This window comes from Mus caroli, unplaced genomic scaffold, assembly GCF_978045245.1.
Source record: "Mus caroli unplaced genomic scaffold, Mus_caroli_1 scaffold_11, whole genome shotgun sequence".
NCBI lineage: Eukaryota > Metazoa > Chordata > Mammalia > Rodentia > Muridae > Mus > Mus caroli.
The window spans coordinates 12,886,673-12,906,281 of record NW_028227266.1 but is presented as its reverse complement, the minus strand read 5'-3'; the positions used below and the strand labels follow the sequence as shown (position 1 = coordinate 12,906,281).

Sequence of the window (19,609 nt, the reverse complement as noted above, 5' to 3'; positions counted from 1 at the left end):
CCAAGATGGCGCTCCCTGCAGGGCAGGTCACTGTCCTCCGACTGGGAGGGTGCCGGATGTCTGCGGCCCCTAAAGGGTGCTGCCTCAGCAGCTCTGTGGCTCTCGCCTGTCCCAGAAGCCGTCTGCCTCTGTGGTCCTCACTCTAACCTGTAGACTAAGTTCGGCGGAGTCCCGGAGCCAAGATGGCGTTCCCTGCAGGGCAGGTCACTGTCCTCCGACTGGGAGGGTGCCGGATGTCTGCGGCCCCAAAAGGGTGCTGCCTCAGCGGCTCTGTGGCTCCCGCCTGTCCCAGAAGCTGTCTGCCTCTGTGGTCCTCACTCTAACCTGTAGACTAAGTTCGGAGGAGTCCCGGAGCCAAGATGGCACTCTCTGCAGGTCAGGTCTCTGTCCTCCGGCTGGGAGGGTGCCGGAAGTCTGCGGCCCCAAAAGGGTGCTGCCTCAGCGGCTCTGTGGCTCCTGCCTGTCCCAGAAGCCGTCTGCCCCCGTGGTCCCCACTCTGACCTGTAGAGACTAAGCTCGGCGGAGTCCCGGAGCCAAGATGGCACTCTCTGCAGGGCAGGTCTCTGTCCTCCGGCTGGGAGGGTGCCGGAAGTCTGCGGCCCCAAAAGGGTGCTGCCTCAGCGGCTCTGTGGCTCCCGCCTGTCCCAGAAGCTGTCTGCCTCTGTGGTCCTCACTCTAACCTGTAGACTAAGTTCGGCGGAGTCCCGGAGCCAAGATGGCGTTCCCTGCAGGGCAGGTCACTGACCTCCGACTGGGAGGGTGCCGGATGTCTGCGGCCCCAAAAGGGTGCTGCCTCAGCGGCTCTGTGGCTCCTGCCTGTCCCAGAAGCCGTCTGCCCCCGTGGTCCCCACTCTGACCTGTAGAGACTAAGCTCGGCGGAGTCCCGGAGCCAAGATGGCGTTCCCTGCAGGGCAGGTCACTGTCCTCCGACTGGGCGAGCACTGTTTTTTTTGTTGTTGTTGTTGTTCCTGTGAAAATAAAGTGTTCCGGGCCCATCTGCTCGATTCAGTTCCCATAGACATAGAATGACTTGCTTCTGACTCCTTTGAGATGGTACCCTGATGTGCCATCATCCATTGTGGCAAAGGTTACAGTGAAGGAGAAGGACAGTACATGAATCACATTATCCAAATGAATTACTGCTGTCATCTGAACTCAGAGAGATAGGCTGTTCCAAATGGGAGTCCTAAGTGACTTGTGCTTGTCCACTGGGGCTTGTAAATTATTATGTAATGGAAGCTAAATCATTGTAGTTTTTCATTTTAGAACAATTGTGACTGTCGAATTCAGATCACTCTCCAAAGGCAAGTTGGGCCATGGGAAGCAGGGTGAAAGCCAGGGGACCACATAGATCCACCCAGGAGCCAGGCTTCGTGGGAGGTCAGTGTGCAGCCAAGGCAGAGGAACGGGCACAGATTTGTTTCCGGGATTATTATTATATATTACACCACTCATTGGTTTTGGGTGGTTCCTAGCTGTCACCATACCTGTTTAACCAGCCTTTGAAACCTCTCTGGTTTGTGCTTGCTACTTCAGTGTGATAGCAGAAAGAGAAAATAAGGTATTTCTGAGGTCTTCAGTTGTGAACAACTGTTAGTTAGGGGTTTAATATTGTTTCTCTGCAGGAAAGCAATTAAAGCTAGTCATTAAAATAAAGTATTTTTATAGCTGATTCAAAAATCCTGTGTTGGCCATGTCTTTGAAGCAGTTAATAGTTATTAATAAATATATTTCACATTTGCCTCCCTTGCTTACCATCCTTGCTGTAAAAAGTGTTCGCAGTAGGTTTTATGGTCTTCCTGACAAGGTTTTCTGCTCTTTACCTGCTGGCATGGTCTCTGGCAAAGTGCTGCTTGCAGGGCAGTGGTTAAGGGATGGTTCTTTTCACTGTTGGTGCTTTCTGTCAGGCACAGGGAAGAAAGAAAATGAGTTGCACACTTCTCCTTAAGGAACTGATGGATGGACAGAAAGAAAACTGAAGGATTGTACATTAAATGTCACAAAAGTGCAGATATAAATACAGTGAAAAATAAGAGGTCATATCTACTCGGGGATTTGTTTTGTAAGAGTGTTTGTAAATTGGGGAGAAAGAGAGATTGTGCACATCTGTATGTGTTAAAGGAAGGCTTCTCCAGGTGACTTGTAACATGGTAACACATGGAAAAGAATTCAGAAAGTTTTATTGTACATGGAGTACCTAGGAGGATGGAGCCTGAACTGGAGAAGATGAACTTTCAGGATGGCAATCTCAGTAGATGGCAGCCCATTTGCTGCCTCCTTTCAAGGGACCCAGAAGCTGTTGAACTGGTTGGGCTGTATCCAGGCCAGATGTTTCTAGGTAACAACTGGGCTACTAGGACACAGCTGGAAAGAATACCACCAACGGGTGCTTCCTCTGTGAGAATTCTTGAGTCATCTTGTCATGACTTGGGCATCTATGTGCCTTTCTGATTGGGGACATTGGCCATGCTAAGGAGGCATGTTGGAAGACCACTGGCCAAACAAACATGGTACTTTGCTTCTTATATATGTCACTGGGTTCTCTAGGGTGTCTCTGTAGTGGAGGGATCTCACAGGTCTGCATCTGCTGTGTTTGGGTGGGTGATGCACAGCCTGTGCCAACCAATGAGGAGCTGGTTGTATCTGGGCCCCTACAATTTTCACTAAACTTTGCTTTCAGCAGCAGTTTCTGTCTCTTCTCCTGGGCTAACTCAGTGCGCTCTTTTGCTGTACAGCCTATTGCCACATGTTGAACACTGTTAATGGATATGACAAAGGCTGATAATTCTCTGCTAGGTTCTCTCTGTGTTTCAGGAGCCACAGGGCTTCTGGAGATAAAAATAGCACACAATCACTCAAGCCTAATTTATGATTTAGATACTATGTACAATATTTGCCAGGCACTCTGAATGTGTAGAGTTTGTGCTGAATAACACAGGCATGGTCTGATATGCCCTGGATCATAGTACCAGTGAGTTAATGGAGTATAGCTATTATTATTAAGACTGTGAATAAACCTACTCCTTGGAAAGGTAGGACAGTACTTCTTGGCTGCTGAGAACACATAAAATATAGAGCAGGCAGCTGGTCTGAACCCATCTGAAAAAAGCCACCTGCGTTATGTGCTGGGGAGAGCACTCATCTTCAGAGCATGGTGACACATGATTGTAACTCTTGTGCTGGGGAGGTGGAAGCCAGAGGATTGCTGGCCAGGAAGTGTAGTCTAATTAGGAGTCCTAGAGAAATAGACCATTTCAAAAACCAAGACAAAAAGTACATGAGGAATAATACTTGAGGTTAAAATAGGTACATTTATTCCCATATATAATTCACACACACACACACAAATACACACACATATGTATACACACACACTTCACACACATGCACACTCACACACTTCACATAATTCTTTCACACACACATATACAATCACACACATATACAATCACACACTCACTTCACATACACTCTTATACACAGTCACACATACACAGTTTCCCATGTGACCTATGTTTAGGATCATCTTCTGGAACTCCAGAATTACCTACTTATCCTGCAGGGTCCCCCTTCCAACTCTTACGGAGCTCCCTGGACTTTAGCTATGTTTATTTCTGAACAGTGTGAATACAAGAAAGAAGGTATATGTAGCAACAGCTCAAAGAACCCTGGTTCTCATTTCTAGATAGCTTCCCTCATTTCTCTTTGACTCTAGCTAGCTAAAGAACACTCTATATTTAACGTAGAGCTATGCATGTGGAGTAGAGGTCGCCACCTCCCGGGTCTTTTGTCCTACTCCAGTAAGGGAGCTTCTCTCTCCCTCCCTCTCTTTCTATTTCTGTTTCTCTCTCTCTCTCTCTCTCTCTCTCTCTCTCTCTCTCTCTCTCTCTCTCTCTCTCTGTGTGTGTGTGTGTGTGTGTGTGTGTGTGTATGTCTTACTAATACCACAAACACATTGATTGTCCCTAGGCTCAGAACCCTTTAGCTGTATTAAATAGGACTCCCTACAGACAGAATACCAAGACAAAGCCAGGGCAGTTTACATATAATCACGTAGTTTGACAGTATCATTGTCATTTTTAAAAATCATCAACTATCTATTTCTGATTATATATATATATATATATATATATATATTATTTGCTTAGCCTTTTGTGCAGTTCCTGAATAAATGTCTTTATAGAGGGAGAAAAATCAACACTACTTTCCATCCCTGCCTTGCAAGGACAAGAAGATTTGCTCACAGATCTCAGTCACTTGCTTACAAAATGCCATTACCCTGCATTGTTACTTAAATAGCTTGTGATCTTGAAGTAATTTAAATATAGGAATATTTTAAGAGATTATCCTATGTGCAGCCAAAGTTAGTATGGTAACAAAGTAGTACTAAAATAACCTTCTTTTCTCTCCTGTCCTTTTCCCTTCCCATTCAAAGTCAGCATCTAGGTACTTAACATATACACAATCTGGCATCACGGAGTTCTGTTATAGGGACCATAGAACTCCTTTGTTCTTTGTCATAGTATACTCTAGCACTGTATTTATCTGGGTCTCCTCCATGCCTCTGGCACTGTCCATGGCCCAAGTGGGCAGGCACATTTCATCTCAATTAGAAGCAGAAGAAGAATGCAAGGTAGGGGGATGTCAGAGGTTGCAGCCATTTAATGGGATGGAACTGAAATGAAAACTGGAAAACAATTCAAGGCAACTATAGACAAGGAAAACTGGGGAAACTCAATTAGGAAAACCATAGACTTTCCTCCTCTGGGGGCTTGGCTTCTTTATGCTGCACTAGTGGCTTCTCTGGTTATAAGTAAATAGAGAAGCAAAGGGTTTATTGTTTCCATTGTAAACAAAAGTAAGTTGATTATCACTGTTATTCACATATTCCAATGCCTTTGTATGTGTGCACTCCTCTATGACCTTAGCAACCAAAGATGATCACAGGCGTATGACATTGTCTGTGATCCTCCATCATTGCTCACATGGAAAAGCAGTCTTTAATCCCAGCACTCAGGAGGCAGAGGAAGGTAGATTTCTGAGTTCGAGGCCAGCCTGGTGTACAAAGTGAGTTCCAGGACAGCCAGTGCTACACAGAGAAACTCTGTCTCAGGAAAATAAAAAAGCAATTTGGTGAGACTCAACATGAATAACTGAAGAAAACAGAAGTTTTGTGACTATTTTCCCATGGTAAGCTTCAGTAAGCAAGTTATGATAGACATGGATGGGGCTTTTTATGTCCCAGCTTATGAACCAGGGCAGCAGCTCCACACTTAGACCTGACCCATCTTGCTTTGTAGCACGTTTCACTTTTGTGGCCTAGAATGTGTTAGACATGGGAAATAAATCCAGTTATTTGTTAAGTAGCCTTTGCATGGTGTGTTCAACTATTTGTGAGACCTGGGTTACCCCAGTAAACATCAAAGCACTATAAAAGTGAGAAGGCATTCTCTTGAGGAAAGAGTACTGCAGTGTCTGCTTTGGTTATTTTATTGGGAAGTTATTTGAGGCTGTTACTCCTTCTGGAATTCTAAGTATAAAATTCAGATCTGTGAGGATATAGCTTTGTTTGCAGCTTTCTTATCTGATAGAAAAGACATAGAAATTTTTCCCCAAAAGAATCACAGTGGCATTTTTGTAATCTGGGGGGGTCAGGAGTCCACCCCAGAGAACCTACTGAATTCATTTCAGTCCAAGGAATCTTTTAAGAGAAAAGGCATTTCTAAGCAGAACTGGAATTCCCAGGCTACATGCTAGCCAACCCAAACACTGTTTTGCTGAGTTAGAGAATTGCAGACCTGTAGTAAATTGGTCTAGAAATTGGATGATGGTACAGGTAATACTGACAGCACATCGAATGAAGACATTCTCAACTCAAAAGCCAAAGGTTATGTTCTGACATTTCATTTTAAAACTCCATAATTTTCAACTCCGAAGATATTGTGCTATGAACATACTTTGACTTAACTAAAATTATACCCCTTGCAACCTGTAACAAAACTATCAGCATCTTCCCTGACAAACATGTTTTGTGTTACCACAACTGGTACATTTTTCACTGAGGTAAATTATTAAAATTGAGATAAGAACGATTCAAAGACAGAGAAGATGGCCCCATGCCTTAAAGTACTACTGTTCTTACAGAGAACACAGGTTCAGCCCCCAGTCCCCACAGCAGGTAGTTCACAACCACCTGTAACTCCAGTTCCAGAGGATCTGAAGCCCTCTGGATGTCACTAGCACTGACACATGTAAACTCCTGCAAACACACACACACACACACACACACACACAAACATATACCCAAGTAAAAGCAGTCATTATATTTTTAAGATGAAAAGAATGAACTCAAGAAGGTAGATGCCAGAGAACCAAATAACCCTATTAAAAATGGTGAACAGAGCTAAACAGAGAATTCTCAAGTGAGGAAACTTTACTGGCCCAGAAGCACCTAAAGAAATGTTCAACATTCCCATTCATGAGGGAAATGCAAATCAAAACTCCCCTGAGATTCCATCTCACACCAGTCAGAATAGTTAAGATCAAAATCTCTCGTGACAGTAGAAGCTGGCAAAGAACTGGAGAAAAGGAACACTCATCCATTGTTGGTGGGATTGCAAGCAGGTAAAACAATTCTGAAAATCAGTCTGGAAGTTTCTCAGAAAATTGGACATAGTACTACCTGAGGACTCACTAATACCATTCCTGGGCATATGCCTAAAAGATGCTCCAACATATAACAAAGACACGAGCTACACTCTGTTCATAGCAGCCTTATTTATAATAGCCAGAAACTGGAAACAACACAGATGTCCCTCAACAGAGGAATGGATACAGAAAATGTGGTACATATACACAATGGAGTACTACTGAGCCATTAAAAACAATGACTTCATGAAATTCTCAGGCAAATGAATGGAACTTGAGAATATCATCCTGAGTGAGGTGACTCAGTCACAAAGGAACAAACACTATATGTATCTCTGATAAATGGATATTAGCCTAAACGTTTGGAATACCCAAGATTCAATTCACAGACCATATGAAACCTAAGAAGGAAGAATAAAATGTCGATGCTTCAGTGTTTTTTAGAAGGGTAAACAAAATACTCAGAGAAAGAAGTATGGAGACAAAGTGTAGAGCTGAGACTGAAGGAAAGGCCATCCAGAGACTGCCTCACCTGGGTATCCATCCCATATACAGCCACCAAACTTAAATGTTAATGTGGATGCTGGGAAGTGCTTGCTGATAGAAACCTGATTTGGCTCTCTCCTGACAAATACAGAGGAAGTCTGCAGCCAACCATTGAACTGAGCGCAGTTGTCCCCGATGGAGGGGTTGGAGAAGGGACTGAAGGAGATGAGGGGGTTTGCAGCCCCATGGAGGAAGCAACAGTGTCAGCATACCAGAACACACACACACCCCTCGGCCCCGAGCTCCTGGGACTGGACCACTAACCAAAGAATATACATGGAGCGACCCATTGCACTGGCCACATATGTTGCAGAAAGTGGCCTGGTTGGACATCAGTGGGAAGAGAAGCCCTTAGGCCCAAGGGTGTTTAATGCCCCAGTGTAGAGGAATGCCAGGGTGGAAGGATGGGAGTGGGTGCATGGGGAAATACCCTCATAGAGGCAGGGGAGGGTGTGTGTGATAGGATAGGGTGTTTACAAAGGGGAGACCTGCAAAGGGGAAAGCATTTGGAATGTAAATAAAGAAAATATCTAAAAAAAAATAGAAAAGAATGATTCTAAGGCTCTGACTAATGATTTAAGTTGTTTTCACTCTGGGTGTAAAATTGTAATATATTTTAATCTTTGTACTTTCCATCATAAATATTACTCACTATATAAAGATCAAGATTTCTGGTAGCATCCTTAGAGCATCTACTCCTGATGTATGCTTTCCTGAAGACAGTAGGTCAAGCCCATTTAACAACACACATAACTTGGCAAGCTGCTGTTTTTTCTTTACTAATACTCATGTACAAATCTAGGTATTAGAATATGTACTTATAACCCCAGAACTGGGCTAAATCAGACAGGTTTGCCTGGGACTTGCTGTCCAGCCAAACTGGAAATTCTCCGGCTAATGAGAGATTCTGTCTCAACAAAACAAAACAAAACAAAACAAAACAAAACAAAACAAAACAAAACAAAACAAAGCAGTAAATAGTTCCCTAGTATACTTGGGAAACACAAACACATACACACAAATATACATGCTTTAGCCTAACAAATTTGACCAAAGAAATTATTTTAAGAATTGAGAAATATATAGGTAAAAATACTTTTCTTAGTATGAGTTTTATTATTAAAAATATTTCTTATAAAAAGACTGGCATCTCAATTTAATCTTCTTTTATGCATACGTTGGTCTCTGTCTCTGGCACTGTGACAAATTCATGGTGGTAAGTAACTACAGCTGAGGCTACAACATCAAGTACTACATCTCTTTGGAAAATCCCACCTCTTCTGTTAGGCACTCATCATTAACTATTCTAACCCATGTCTACATAAATGTTCCCTCCCTTCCCAGTGGCAACACTTAATATATACTTTTTCAAGGACTTCAGGTCAAATTGTGTGCCAAACTTAGAAAAAAAACCCAGTCAGACTGTAGATCATAGAGGATTGAAGGAACAGAGGGTTAGCTTTTCTGTGGGACTGGTCCCTGAAGCTTTATACTTGCCTTTTCTAGTTTGTGTATTTAATGAGTCCTAGGAGCATCCTGACTAATTGTGAAATGTCCTAAGCTGGACCCTGGTATCCCAGAAAGTTCCATCGTTGCTCACAACTCTGTCCCCAGGATAAATTTCTGTAGCTTGACTACTGGCATGATGGTTGTGGTCTGACATAAGAAAGCAGTTTCATCTCTTTGATGTCTCTGTTGCTTTTCTGTTTGGCTCTTGTTTCAACTATGAAATAAGAAAGCCAAGAGAAACCAGCTTAGGCAAATTTTTGCACTGAATTTAAAATGACTGTCCGTGAGTCTTCTCAGAGTGGTCATGGATTTATTTAGGGCCCTCAGTCAAGTCCTTGTGTATTGATATGGCTTCTTCCCTGACTGCTGCAGAATAGCTGTGATATTTGATTTTTCAGGAAAACAGTATGGTGCAGGCTTATGTGTTTGCAGGTAAAACATTTTTCATTCTAACAGATGAGAAAATATTTGAAGGGTCTATTTCATTCCTGTAATAAGTAGATAAAATTATTTACCTGTGAATAGTGTTTGTTTTGTATGAAATCAATTCAGCATCACATCAAATAGAGAGATTAGCTTGCAAAATGGGACTTACTTAGACTCTTGCCCCATTGTCTCTTCATTCCTCCATCATTTTGTCTCTTGTGTAGATGTGATGTGGTGTGTGTGTGTGTGTGTGTGTGTGTGTGTGTGTGTGTGTGTGTGCAGGCGCGCACACGCACGTGACCTGCTGTCTTTGTCTACCCTCACTCCTTTGTGTATTCTATGTGCTTGTGGAGGGACTATGTGTATATGAATTCAAGCACGTATGGACCTTACACATTGATCTAAGAAATTCAAATTGAATGTAATTATGTTTTACTGATAAAAGAGCTATTCAATTGAGTTCTTCAGAAAATCATTTCCTTATGTAAAGAGTGACAACTCAATTCAATCTTATATTATGCATATGTTAATCTTCTATTTGCCAAGAGTATTTATGCTGCTCTCAGGAATTCTGGGTGACTTACTCCACTGTCTTCCTTTGCTAGCACCATCATGTGCTCTGTGCTTTTTTTCCCTAGGAGTCATCACTGCTGCTGACATTCTTGATCGAGAGACAACAGCATCATACTGGCTGACAGTGTATGCCACAGACCGGGGTGTGGTCCCTCTCTATTCCACCATTGAGGTCTACATAGAAGTAGAAGATGTGAATGACAATGCCCCACTGACCTCAGAGCCCATCTATTATCCCGTTGTCATGGAAAATTCTCCAAAGGATGTGTCTGTCATTCAGATACAAGCTGAGGACCCTGACTCTGGTTCCAATGAAAAACTGACCTATAGGATTACAAGTGGAAACCCACAGAACTTTTTTGCCATCAATATCAAAACAGGTAAGGACGTGCTTGGCTGCTTTGAAATTGGCTGTCCATTTTCAGTGGGTTGTCTGGCTCTTGCTGTACTGGCTTATCTATTTTATTGTCTAGAACACAGGATCTTTTTTTTTCTGGGCATAGATTTTTACAAGATGGATGTTTTTCCTGTCTACTTGGAATGTTTTAATCTCACCTATCACTGAGGTGAGCTGACCTAGTAAGAATCAGAGGGATCACAGATGGTCTCAGGTTTGCCTCATTTATTGTAAAATATGGTCCTGGATGACTGAGATGGTCAGCTGCCTCCTCTCTTTATTGAGAACAGGATGGCTGGCCTTTGCTGGCTACTTTATGTGAGCTGACATTCTAAGATCTTTACCTCCTTCTTGCTTAACTTAACTCTCAGGTTGCTATAAATGAACCTCTTAAAGGCTTAAACCTTAAGATTTTCTCGAGCTCACACTAGATTAGTGAAGATTATCCCCTAGGTTTGTTGTCCTTTTATTAGCCATCAGTGAGGTATCAGGGTTCCAAAGAACTCCCCATATCTACATCTATACCAAGAGAGAGAGAGAGAGAGAGAGAGAGAGAGAGAGAGAGAGAGAGAGAGAGAGAGAGAGAGAGAGAGAGAGGAGAGAGATAGGTAAAATTTAATATTCTGAGGTTTTGTTTAAGAGGTTTCTAAAGGTTATAATAAGAATTTGATTTGTTCAGTACATATAAGAAATGCATATTGTTTAGGAAAACGTGGAGTTTGGCTGACTGTGACCTGACCAGGAGGCACCCTGGAAGATAGCTTTGTGGACTTTGTAGCTTTGACCTTGGCATGCCACTGCTTTCCTGTGATGTGCAACCTTTAGACCTGAACAGAGATATTAAGCCCTCAGGAAGAATGTGATGAGTAGGACTTTAGCTCATTTAAATGTAGGATAATGTAATTCATGATACTCTGGATTGATGTTGGTTGGCTTTGTCCTTGGTTGCTGCTTGTTGGTGTACACAGAATTTTCTCAGGAACACTGACTGAATTTGTAATTATTCCTCTTTATTTGTCAAAGTAGAAATGTGTAGTGGACAATACACACATAATAAAATGCACATAACAAAACCTGAAGGGGTTTTCTGTAAGTCTAGTTCTGAGTCAGTCAGTGAATTTTTAAGCATACTTCAGTGCCCTTAAAAGTATGCAATCAGCACTTGACTTCTGTTTCATTATAAATGAAAGGTGGTGATCAGCCAGCAGTGTCTGATCAGAGGCATACTTAAGCTAGAAGGAGAGGGCTCAGACAAAGGAGCCTGGCCCAGCATCTGAGACACACTAAGCATAGAAAGCCCCCGTGTACCTGATGACTAAGCCCTTGTACTGTGCCAAAACCCTCTGCTCTACTTCTGTGCTCTGACATAGTATTGTAAATTGTGGAGAGAATGGAGGTATTGAAATACTTTTTTATATTTAACAGAGAGAAAGAGATGGAATGAGGATGGAGAAAAACAAAGGGAATGTCAATAAATAAGCTGAGTGTGTGACATCTGATACCCCAGACTCACACTCTGCTATTCCTTTGTGATCTTGCTGCCATTCAGTCATCAGAGGAGCATCACTGAGTGAAAGGACTCTATAAATGGAAAAGTTCAGCTGATGCTGGCTTAGGGTTGAAAATGGAAAATAACTCGTAAGGGCAGATGGATGCCCTGGCCATGCATCCTAGCCTACCCTCATGGGCTGCAGGCCAGTGAGAGACTTTGTCTTAGAAATAAGATACCCAGTGTTACTGAAAGGTGACACTCAAGGTTCTTCTCTGGCTTCCACATGAACATGGCCACATAGGAGCGCACGTGTGCACACGCACACGCACACACACACACACCTTCTTGCAAAAAGAATAACTGTCATGGTTAAGAGTATGTAACTGATGTGAGGAGCTTACACTAGACCTTGTGTGCATTGTGCTTACTGTCTTTTATGCACATGAATTTTCAGAAAGCCTTACATTATCATAATGTGGCTTAAATTGCATAATAAAAGCCTTAATTGTATTCATAATTTCTCTGTCTTTGCCAGAGATTTTTAAAAAATATACCCAGAATGTCATTTTCATCTAAATTGTCTAATTGTTTTAAATAAATGAGCAGCAAGTCTTGGTTTCAGATACAATATAAGAAAACAATGTATATTGTTTATTTGGTTGTTAAGGTCACTGCACCTATTAGTTTTTGTCACAAAGTCCAATAAACAAGACCTTAAACTTAACATACATTTTGAGCTTACAAGAGATTAGAAGTAATAGAAAAGTAACAGAATAGTTGCCATTAATCCAGTGACAATATGAACTCGTAACTGGTATACAGGAGCTTTAGTGAATATGGGGTTGGCAAGGGTGATGATCAGGCATAGATCACTTTATCTTTAGGATCCTGGGTTTAAAACACTTGCCCCAGACTTCATAATGGTGAAACTCCGTGAACCACCAGAGAGTACACCCAATATGTCAGTCAGTACTGGTGTTACCAGCTTTGTGTCCTTGGGAAGATACTGATTTCCTTTGAAACTCAGTTTTCATGAGTGTGGTGGTGAACTATGCCAACTTGATACAGGTGAAGCAATCACCTGAAGGAAAGATTCTAGATGAAGTATTGCCACCTTCAAGTTGGCCCATAGCCATGTTTGTGGGGGACTGTCTTAATTAGATTAACTAATGTGGAAATCCTTAGCCCACTATCGAGGGCACCATTCCCATCAGGAGATCTTGAACTGTAAGAGTGGAGAAACTGAGCTGAGCAAAAAAAGCCAAAGGACATGCATGCATTATTTCCCCTGTTCTTGACAGGTGTAAACAAAGGTCTCAAGCTCTTGTTTGCATTGTTCTAGATGTAATGTGAACCAACATCTCAAGCTCCTCCCACTGTGACCTGAAATTGTGAACTAAAATAAACTCACTCTTTTCTAAGTTACTTTTCGTAAGGGTGTTTTATCATAGCAACAGAAATGAAGCTAGAACAGTGAGTAATGACTGCTGCAAGGAATTTAGAAGTTGTTGTGAGGACTTACCTCACTCCCCTAGCACAGCCAAATCGCAGGAGAAATCATGGTCCCCTGTCTGCTTGATGCTAATGGCACAAATATGTGTTAGTGATTTTAAGCCTAGGTTTTTTATCTGGAAAGTGAATACAACTTTGCTTACCCCACAGTTATTACTCATGAACAAGGAAAATCACAGCTCATGTGGAGGATGCTTGTAAAATGCATAACTCTTTAAGAAATGTGTTTTATTATGACTACATCTTTTTGTGTGGGGACATGGGGTGTGTAGGTGTCTATGTGTATATGTGTTTGTAGGTGATGGATTATATTTTTACATGGACACTTGGAGGCAAGAGGCAAAACACAAGTGTTGTTCTTCAGATAAGGTTCCACTTTGGTTTGGTTTGGTTTTAGAGAGGGTCTTTCAACAGCAGGAGGGAAGCTTGCCAAATAGAATAGTCTGGCTTGCCAGTGAGCCCCAGGCATACATATCTCTCCACTACAGCAGGCTGGTATTACACACCCATGCTAACAGCTCTGCTTTTTATGTGAGAGCTAGGGATTGAACCCATGTCCTCTCAGGATTGTAAAATAAACATAAACGTTTTGCTGACTGAACTATTTATCCAGGTCACAGTCTTTCTTTCATTTCTATAATACAAGGGATCAAGCTCACTGAAGCCTGTGAGCTCTTGGTTTAGGGTATTGCTCTTGTCCAGAGAACCAGGTTGGCTCCTTAATAGTAGTTTTAATCTTTGGCATTTCCTTTGTCCTAAGAAAGTTAGTAGTGTGGAATAGTGGCAAAAATTAAAATAAAATAAAATAAAAACATTGATGTGATGTTTTTCAACTGTGAATCCAGGGCTAAAGCTAACTAGCACAGTTAGCAAAGATTTGTGCTTTAGTTTTTTGTTTTTTTGTTTTTGTTTTTGTTTTTTAATCCCAGAATGTTTTAAAGCATAGTAAATTAACCCTTTTGTCTCTCTGTGGTAGAGATGAAATTTATAGTTTTGCTTTGTTCTGGAAATGTGTTACACAATAACTAAAGATTAAAGTGGTTAACACAAATGTGAATTGTGCCAATGTTCTAGGTCCACATCCTGTAGCACATAATGGGCACCACTGCCTTTCAAATAAAGAGTGTCCCTGTTGAGCCAAACGCTATTTGAGTTTTCTCTACCAGATCTCGAGCCACATAGAATAAGTGGGTTGTAGACTTTTTTCCAGTACTTTTTGCAGGTTAATCATAGAAATAAAAGCTGACAACAGAGCAGGAGAGGTCTCTCTCATGCAGCTCATTGTTGGTGCTGCACAAGTGTGATGAACAAGAGGCCGTGCAATCTTTAGACTCAGGAGAAGAGAAACTATACATCTTTCTAGAGAGATGCAAACTGGCCACTCAGTGCTCATCATGACAAAAGTAGGAAGGAGTGGGGGAAACTTTCTTCATTTGCTTTATTTCTGTGTGGCATGTTCACTCTACTTAGTACAGGCTGAGCAGTCTACCATTAGATAGTGCTCTCAATATATACATTATATGTTATTCTTGCTATTGGTCTATGTTCCTCACTAGACAAAAGATTGTGTAGAAGCTGACTGCATCTGGGTGACACTCTCTCATAAGGAAGGACTCTTGAAGGAACTTTGCATCAGTGTCTGATGTGTAGCACTGGGGCTTTCCATTCAGTCTCATGAAGTCCATTTTTGGTACTCCTATTGGTGGGTAGGAACATAAGAGAAGATGGTTTCTGAATGAAGGAAATTTAGTCTCCTGAGAAGATAGATCATCATACCTCATACAAAGCAACTGTGTAAGAAAACTTGAATAAAGTATGAACTACTGAACTCTGTAAACGATCAGCTGTGACTGGGGTAGCATCAGACCAAGCAGGTAGTGACAGGAGCCTTGTGCCCCTGAGTAGTCGACTGGTCTGCAGAGGCAGTCATGATCACCACCCAGTGCATAGAAACTAGTTCAGTTAACCTCCCAAGCTAATCTGGAGATATTCCAGCTTCTTAAAGAGGCATGCTACTGCTATAGAAAGGATTGTAAAAGTTTTACAAATGTTGTGCGAGATCATAACCTCCATATATTTATACTAGTTTTGTTTTGTTGGGGGTTTTGTTTGTTGGTTGGTTGATTTGGAGGTTCAATGATATTTTATGTTGAGAGTGTCTTGATATTTCCTGTTAAATCTTTCCTTGAGATAACTGCCTCCTCAGAGATTATTTGGAGGGAAAATCATGGAAGAGAAAAGGTTTTGACTTTTCTTTCTTCTGTTATACATAGGATCAGGGTAGCATCCACTGTTTTGATGGTGTGTATCTATGAAACAGGTCCTTGCTTAGCCCAGATCTTCTAATGGTTCTTTATCAGGGCTTATAAAGACCTTTCCATAGTTTCTGTCACTTCTGATCTCTGATCGTTGGTCTGCCCATTGACCTATTAACTCACCTACACTGAATGGTAGTTTAGGCTTAACATCTTGGAATAAGTCTGAGCAAAGTATACCTTATCTGCAAATGGACTTGCTTAACATACACAGACAACACACACACACACACACACACACACACACACACACACACACACACTATACCTAAGTCATTTGAGAGACAGAAATCTTCAAAATTGTGTCTTCTATGAGGATGCTTCAAGTTCTACCTGGCTGTTGGTTCTTTGGGATGTAGACATGACTTATAAAAATATTGGATGAGCTGAGTTTTTTAATCAGTTCTAAATAACAGCCTCTTGCCTGTGGGTATGTAGTGTAAGAGATAACAGGCAACACTCAACATTAATAAGAGAGTTAAGTGGGAAACCCAAGCCATGCATCAGCCTGGTAATGACCAGGTAAGCTGATTAGCTATGGAGTCCTGTGGAGAAGCCTGGTAATTTGTGTTTCTGACAAATTCCCAGCACAGGCTGAAGCTCTCCTGGGGAGCTGGGTGTGCATTCTATAGATTTTGTTGACCTAAGAGGGTATCTCTGGCAGAGAAACCCCTGCAGAAGAGGCAGCCAGCTTTGTAAATTACCCCAACTCTCTCACTTTTCAGTGCTGTGGTTTTGAGAATCAACTGTGAATTCCCAGTTCTTTCTCCACCCATTCTCCATTAATCCTCACATTAATCCTCACACCTTTGTTCTCCTTCCTGCTTTGTGAACTGACTGAAAATGAAATCCATGTCCCTTTAGTTGTCAGTGGGAGTCAGCATCACAGAATCCCTGGACATTATATATTTGTACATAATTTTTTATTTATAACTTAATTTATGTTGAAAATAGATATTTGTGCACCATATATTTTGGTCACGGTTTCCCCTCTGGTAACTCATCCCAGATACTTCCCACTTCCCCACCCATTCAAATCCACACCCTTTCTGTTTATCATTTCTAAAACACACAACAAAGCAGAACTAAGAGGTAGCTTAAACCTACTTTGATAAACAAGCAATCACTGTCCAGTTTTAGTAAACCCTTTGAATACATAATTGTCAAAGAAATATTATCTTACAAGATAGGAATATTAAAAAACAATTTGCCCTTCAATGTCAGTTAAACCCTGAGTTTATGCACAGGTCCACTTAGGGGTAATCTGCTTAGAACACTACCTCTTCTAAGAAATCAGAAGGAAAATGCCTGTAGAATTACAGAGATTTCTAGAGGGAAGTAAAAAGCAAGATGGGGAACAGTGCAAACAACAATGCTATTCCTCATTAATTCTTGTGTGCTGGGCAGCAGGCTTGGGGAATAAAGTGGGTGGAATAAAACCCAAGTCCCACCAGAGTTCTGGTGCTCTGGGCAGGCAGACACGGAAGACTGTGGCACGCTTTCCACGGGGCCCTGGGTGGGTGTCTGGCTGTGGGAAACTATGGACCCTAACCCAAGGTAGACAGGGGACAGTCTTAAGTCTCTGGTCCTTATGGAGGCCAGAGATAACAGGTTCACACTCTCAGGCATCCCAGGTGCCACTGGACACCGAGAAAGAGCTGACAACAAAGTGGGGGCTCCTGGGGCAGCTCAATCATCCCCGGGGCTGAAGGGAGAAGAGGGCAGGGAGAGAGGGGGCGCTGGGTGGTTCCCATTCAGTTGGTGTCTTTTGTCTGAGTGCAGGAAGGCCTTCCAGGTAGGAGGTTAGACCCGGCTCTTTAGGCCTATTCCATCATTCAAGCATGGTGGGCCTTGATAAACAGATATAGTCTATGGTCCTAGAGATTTATTGTTGAAAGGCAGAGAGAAAGATAGAAGGTAAAAGAGGGACCACCACCATGTAGAGAGGGGGCGGGGGTGGGAGAGAGAGAAGGAGAGCTAAAGATGAGAGTGAGCAAGAAAGGTGAGAGCTTAAGAGAGAGAGGAGGGGACAAGCAGCTCCTTTTATAGTGGTCTGGGCTACATTGCAGTTGCCAGGTAACTGTGGGGAAGAGCATACCTGGCTATAGTCAGGTAACTGTGAGGGTAGAGTCTAGCTAGAATGCCAGGAGCTTAGGGCTTTGTCTGTATGAATGATAGTCACACAATTATGGAGTTGGGGGGTCTGTGGTGTCAGGCACCTGTCTTTGGGAATGTGCCTCACTGTTCTGTCCCTTGTAGAGTTTTCTACTGGGTCTCTGGAGCAAGCATCGCTCAACCAAAACAGGCTGCCTTTCACGGTGCATACTTGTGCTGCCTTCACAGTGGAATAGGAAGTTCTCCCAAACCAGCGGAGATACACCAAATGGCGCTTTGATATTCATAAGGCCCAGGCACAAAGTAGATAACATGGTAAATGAGTTTGTATGGAACTGTAAATCACCCTTGCACCTTCCTTCAGCCATGAAAGGAGGCCTTGTCTTATAGAACATTAAATGGTATTCATTGTTCAAATTCATAGAGAACAAATGGGGCTCATGCAGATTTATCATTGGCATTATTTAAATTCAGTGATGACCTCTTCATCTATGTCAACGTGCTCTATGTGAACAAAGATAACAGGAAAGTCCTTGCAGTGTCCTTATGTCCAGGCTGAAGCTGAACTGGAATCAATTGTGGAGCCTATAGGATACTAAAGGACAGTCAGAGTGCCTATGCCCAAGAGACAAACTGCTCCCTCCTGCTGTGGGCACTGGCTATAAGTTGTGAGGTCCAGCTCTATCTGAATGCATGTTGTTAATGACTATTTTAGAATTTCTCAGCCCAAATACTTTTAGCATGTTAACTCTAATGGTGCTGTTTGTTGGGAGCTTTCTTATACCATTTGAAACACACCTTAAAGTATTTATGAGCTTCGTGGCCTCTCCTCCACCCTCTATTCTCAGTTGTCACTTGCAGGCAGATATGTTCTTGCTGAAAACCACTGAAGCATGGTAGAACACTTCATATGACCATGTTCTCTATGACTGTTGACAAAGTATCCATACTAAACAGATGCCAGGGTAGTGTAATTTAACAAAACATATGTAGTAGGCTATGTATGTGTGTGTTATTACTAATAACACATGGGAGTGGTCAGATGGAGGAAAGGAAAGGGGAAGTGAAGTAATTATATTTTACTCAAAATGAAATAAAAGGAAAGAACCCAAAGCTTCCTCTTGTCCCTTTAAAATTCTAGATTCCTCACATTTTATAGGACCTGGGAACACTTGATATCGACTCTATGCCAAACAAGAACAAAACTTCAAACTTAATGAATGTGAATAAAGTTATTGGCTCCTTAGTATTTGAAGAGGATTTATCCAGCAACTGAACTCTCACCTGAGTCTGTTTTGAGGAACTCTCTCAATAAAGCAGCAGGAGGAGATTATTTGAGAGTTTTAGGCTTAAAATCTTTATAGCTTCAAATCCTGTTCCTATTTAAGGCTGGCCATCTGATGGATCAACACACAATGTGATTTCATTCTGCAGTAGAGTGAGATGAAGCAGGGATGTATCAGCCTTCCAGCCTCCAGTATGGCTCTACAGCTCAGGCTCTCAGGACATTTGGTGTCTGCCAGAGCAAACAGTACATGGATACAATCCCCAGGGAACTTCTGGGTAGGTTCTTGGTTGCTGAACCTGTGTTAAATTACACTACCCTGGCATCTGTTTAGTATGTGTTCAAATACATCATTGAGTTAGAAAGATTTAGGCCAAGTGGAAAACTGTACAACCATCAAGGCAGTGAGATCTTTGACTCCCCAAATAGATACAAACTCCAAAGAGCAGGCTGCCAGTTAGATGATGACAAGTGTTTTATGTCATCTACGAGAAGTGGCTTTGGATTCAGTGAATATGATTACTGGGGAAAGGATTCTTTAAAGAGCTGGTCAATTATAATTACTTCCTACAACAGGAGGTTTTGGTAAAAGGAAGAGAGGGCTGGGCAGTTAGCAGCTATGTGATAAAAGCTTACAGGGAAGCTGATGATGCATCACTGGCTGCTAATGAGAGGCCGAGGCTCCCTGAGCTAAAAAGTTTGCTGGCCATTTATGAGCTGCTCCCTGCTCCTCCCTTCATCCTGAGCTGCTCAGGAAAGCTGTGAGAAATTATTGAAGATTATTCGGGAGG

General features: G+C 42.1%; 1 protein-coding gene across 3 annotated transcripts in view; it reads left to right on the top strand.

The window, feature by feature from the left end:
- Fat3 (FAT atypical cadherin 3) overlaps positions 1-19,609 on the top strand; it is a 588,937-nt gene that overhangs the window by 243,932 nt on the left and 325,396 nt on the right. For all 3 annotated transcript variants that reach the window (XM_029481733.2, XM_029481732.2, XM_029481730.2), the window contains exon 3: positions 9,768-10,082. In XM_029481733.2, the coding sequence (XP_029337593.1) occupies positions 9,768-10,082 (315 nt within the window). The remainder of the gene's footprint in view (positions 1-9,767; positions 10,083-19,609) is intronic.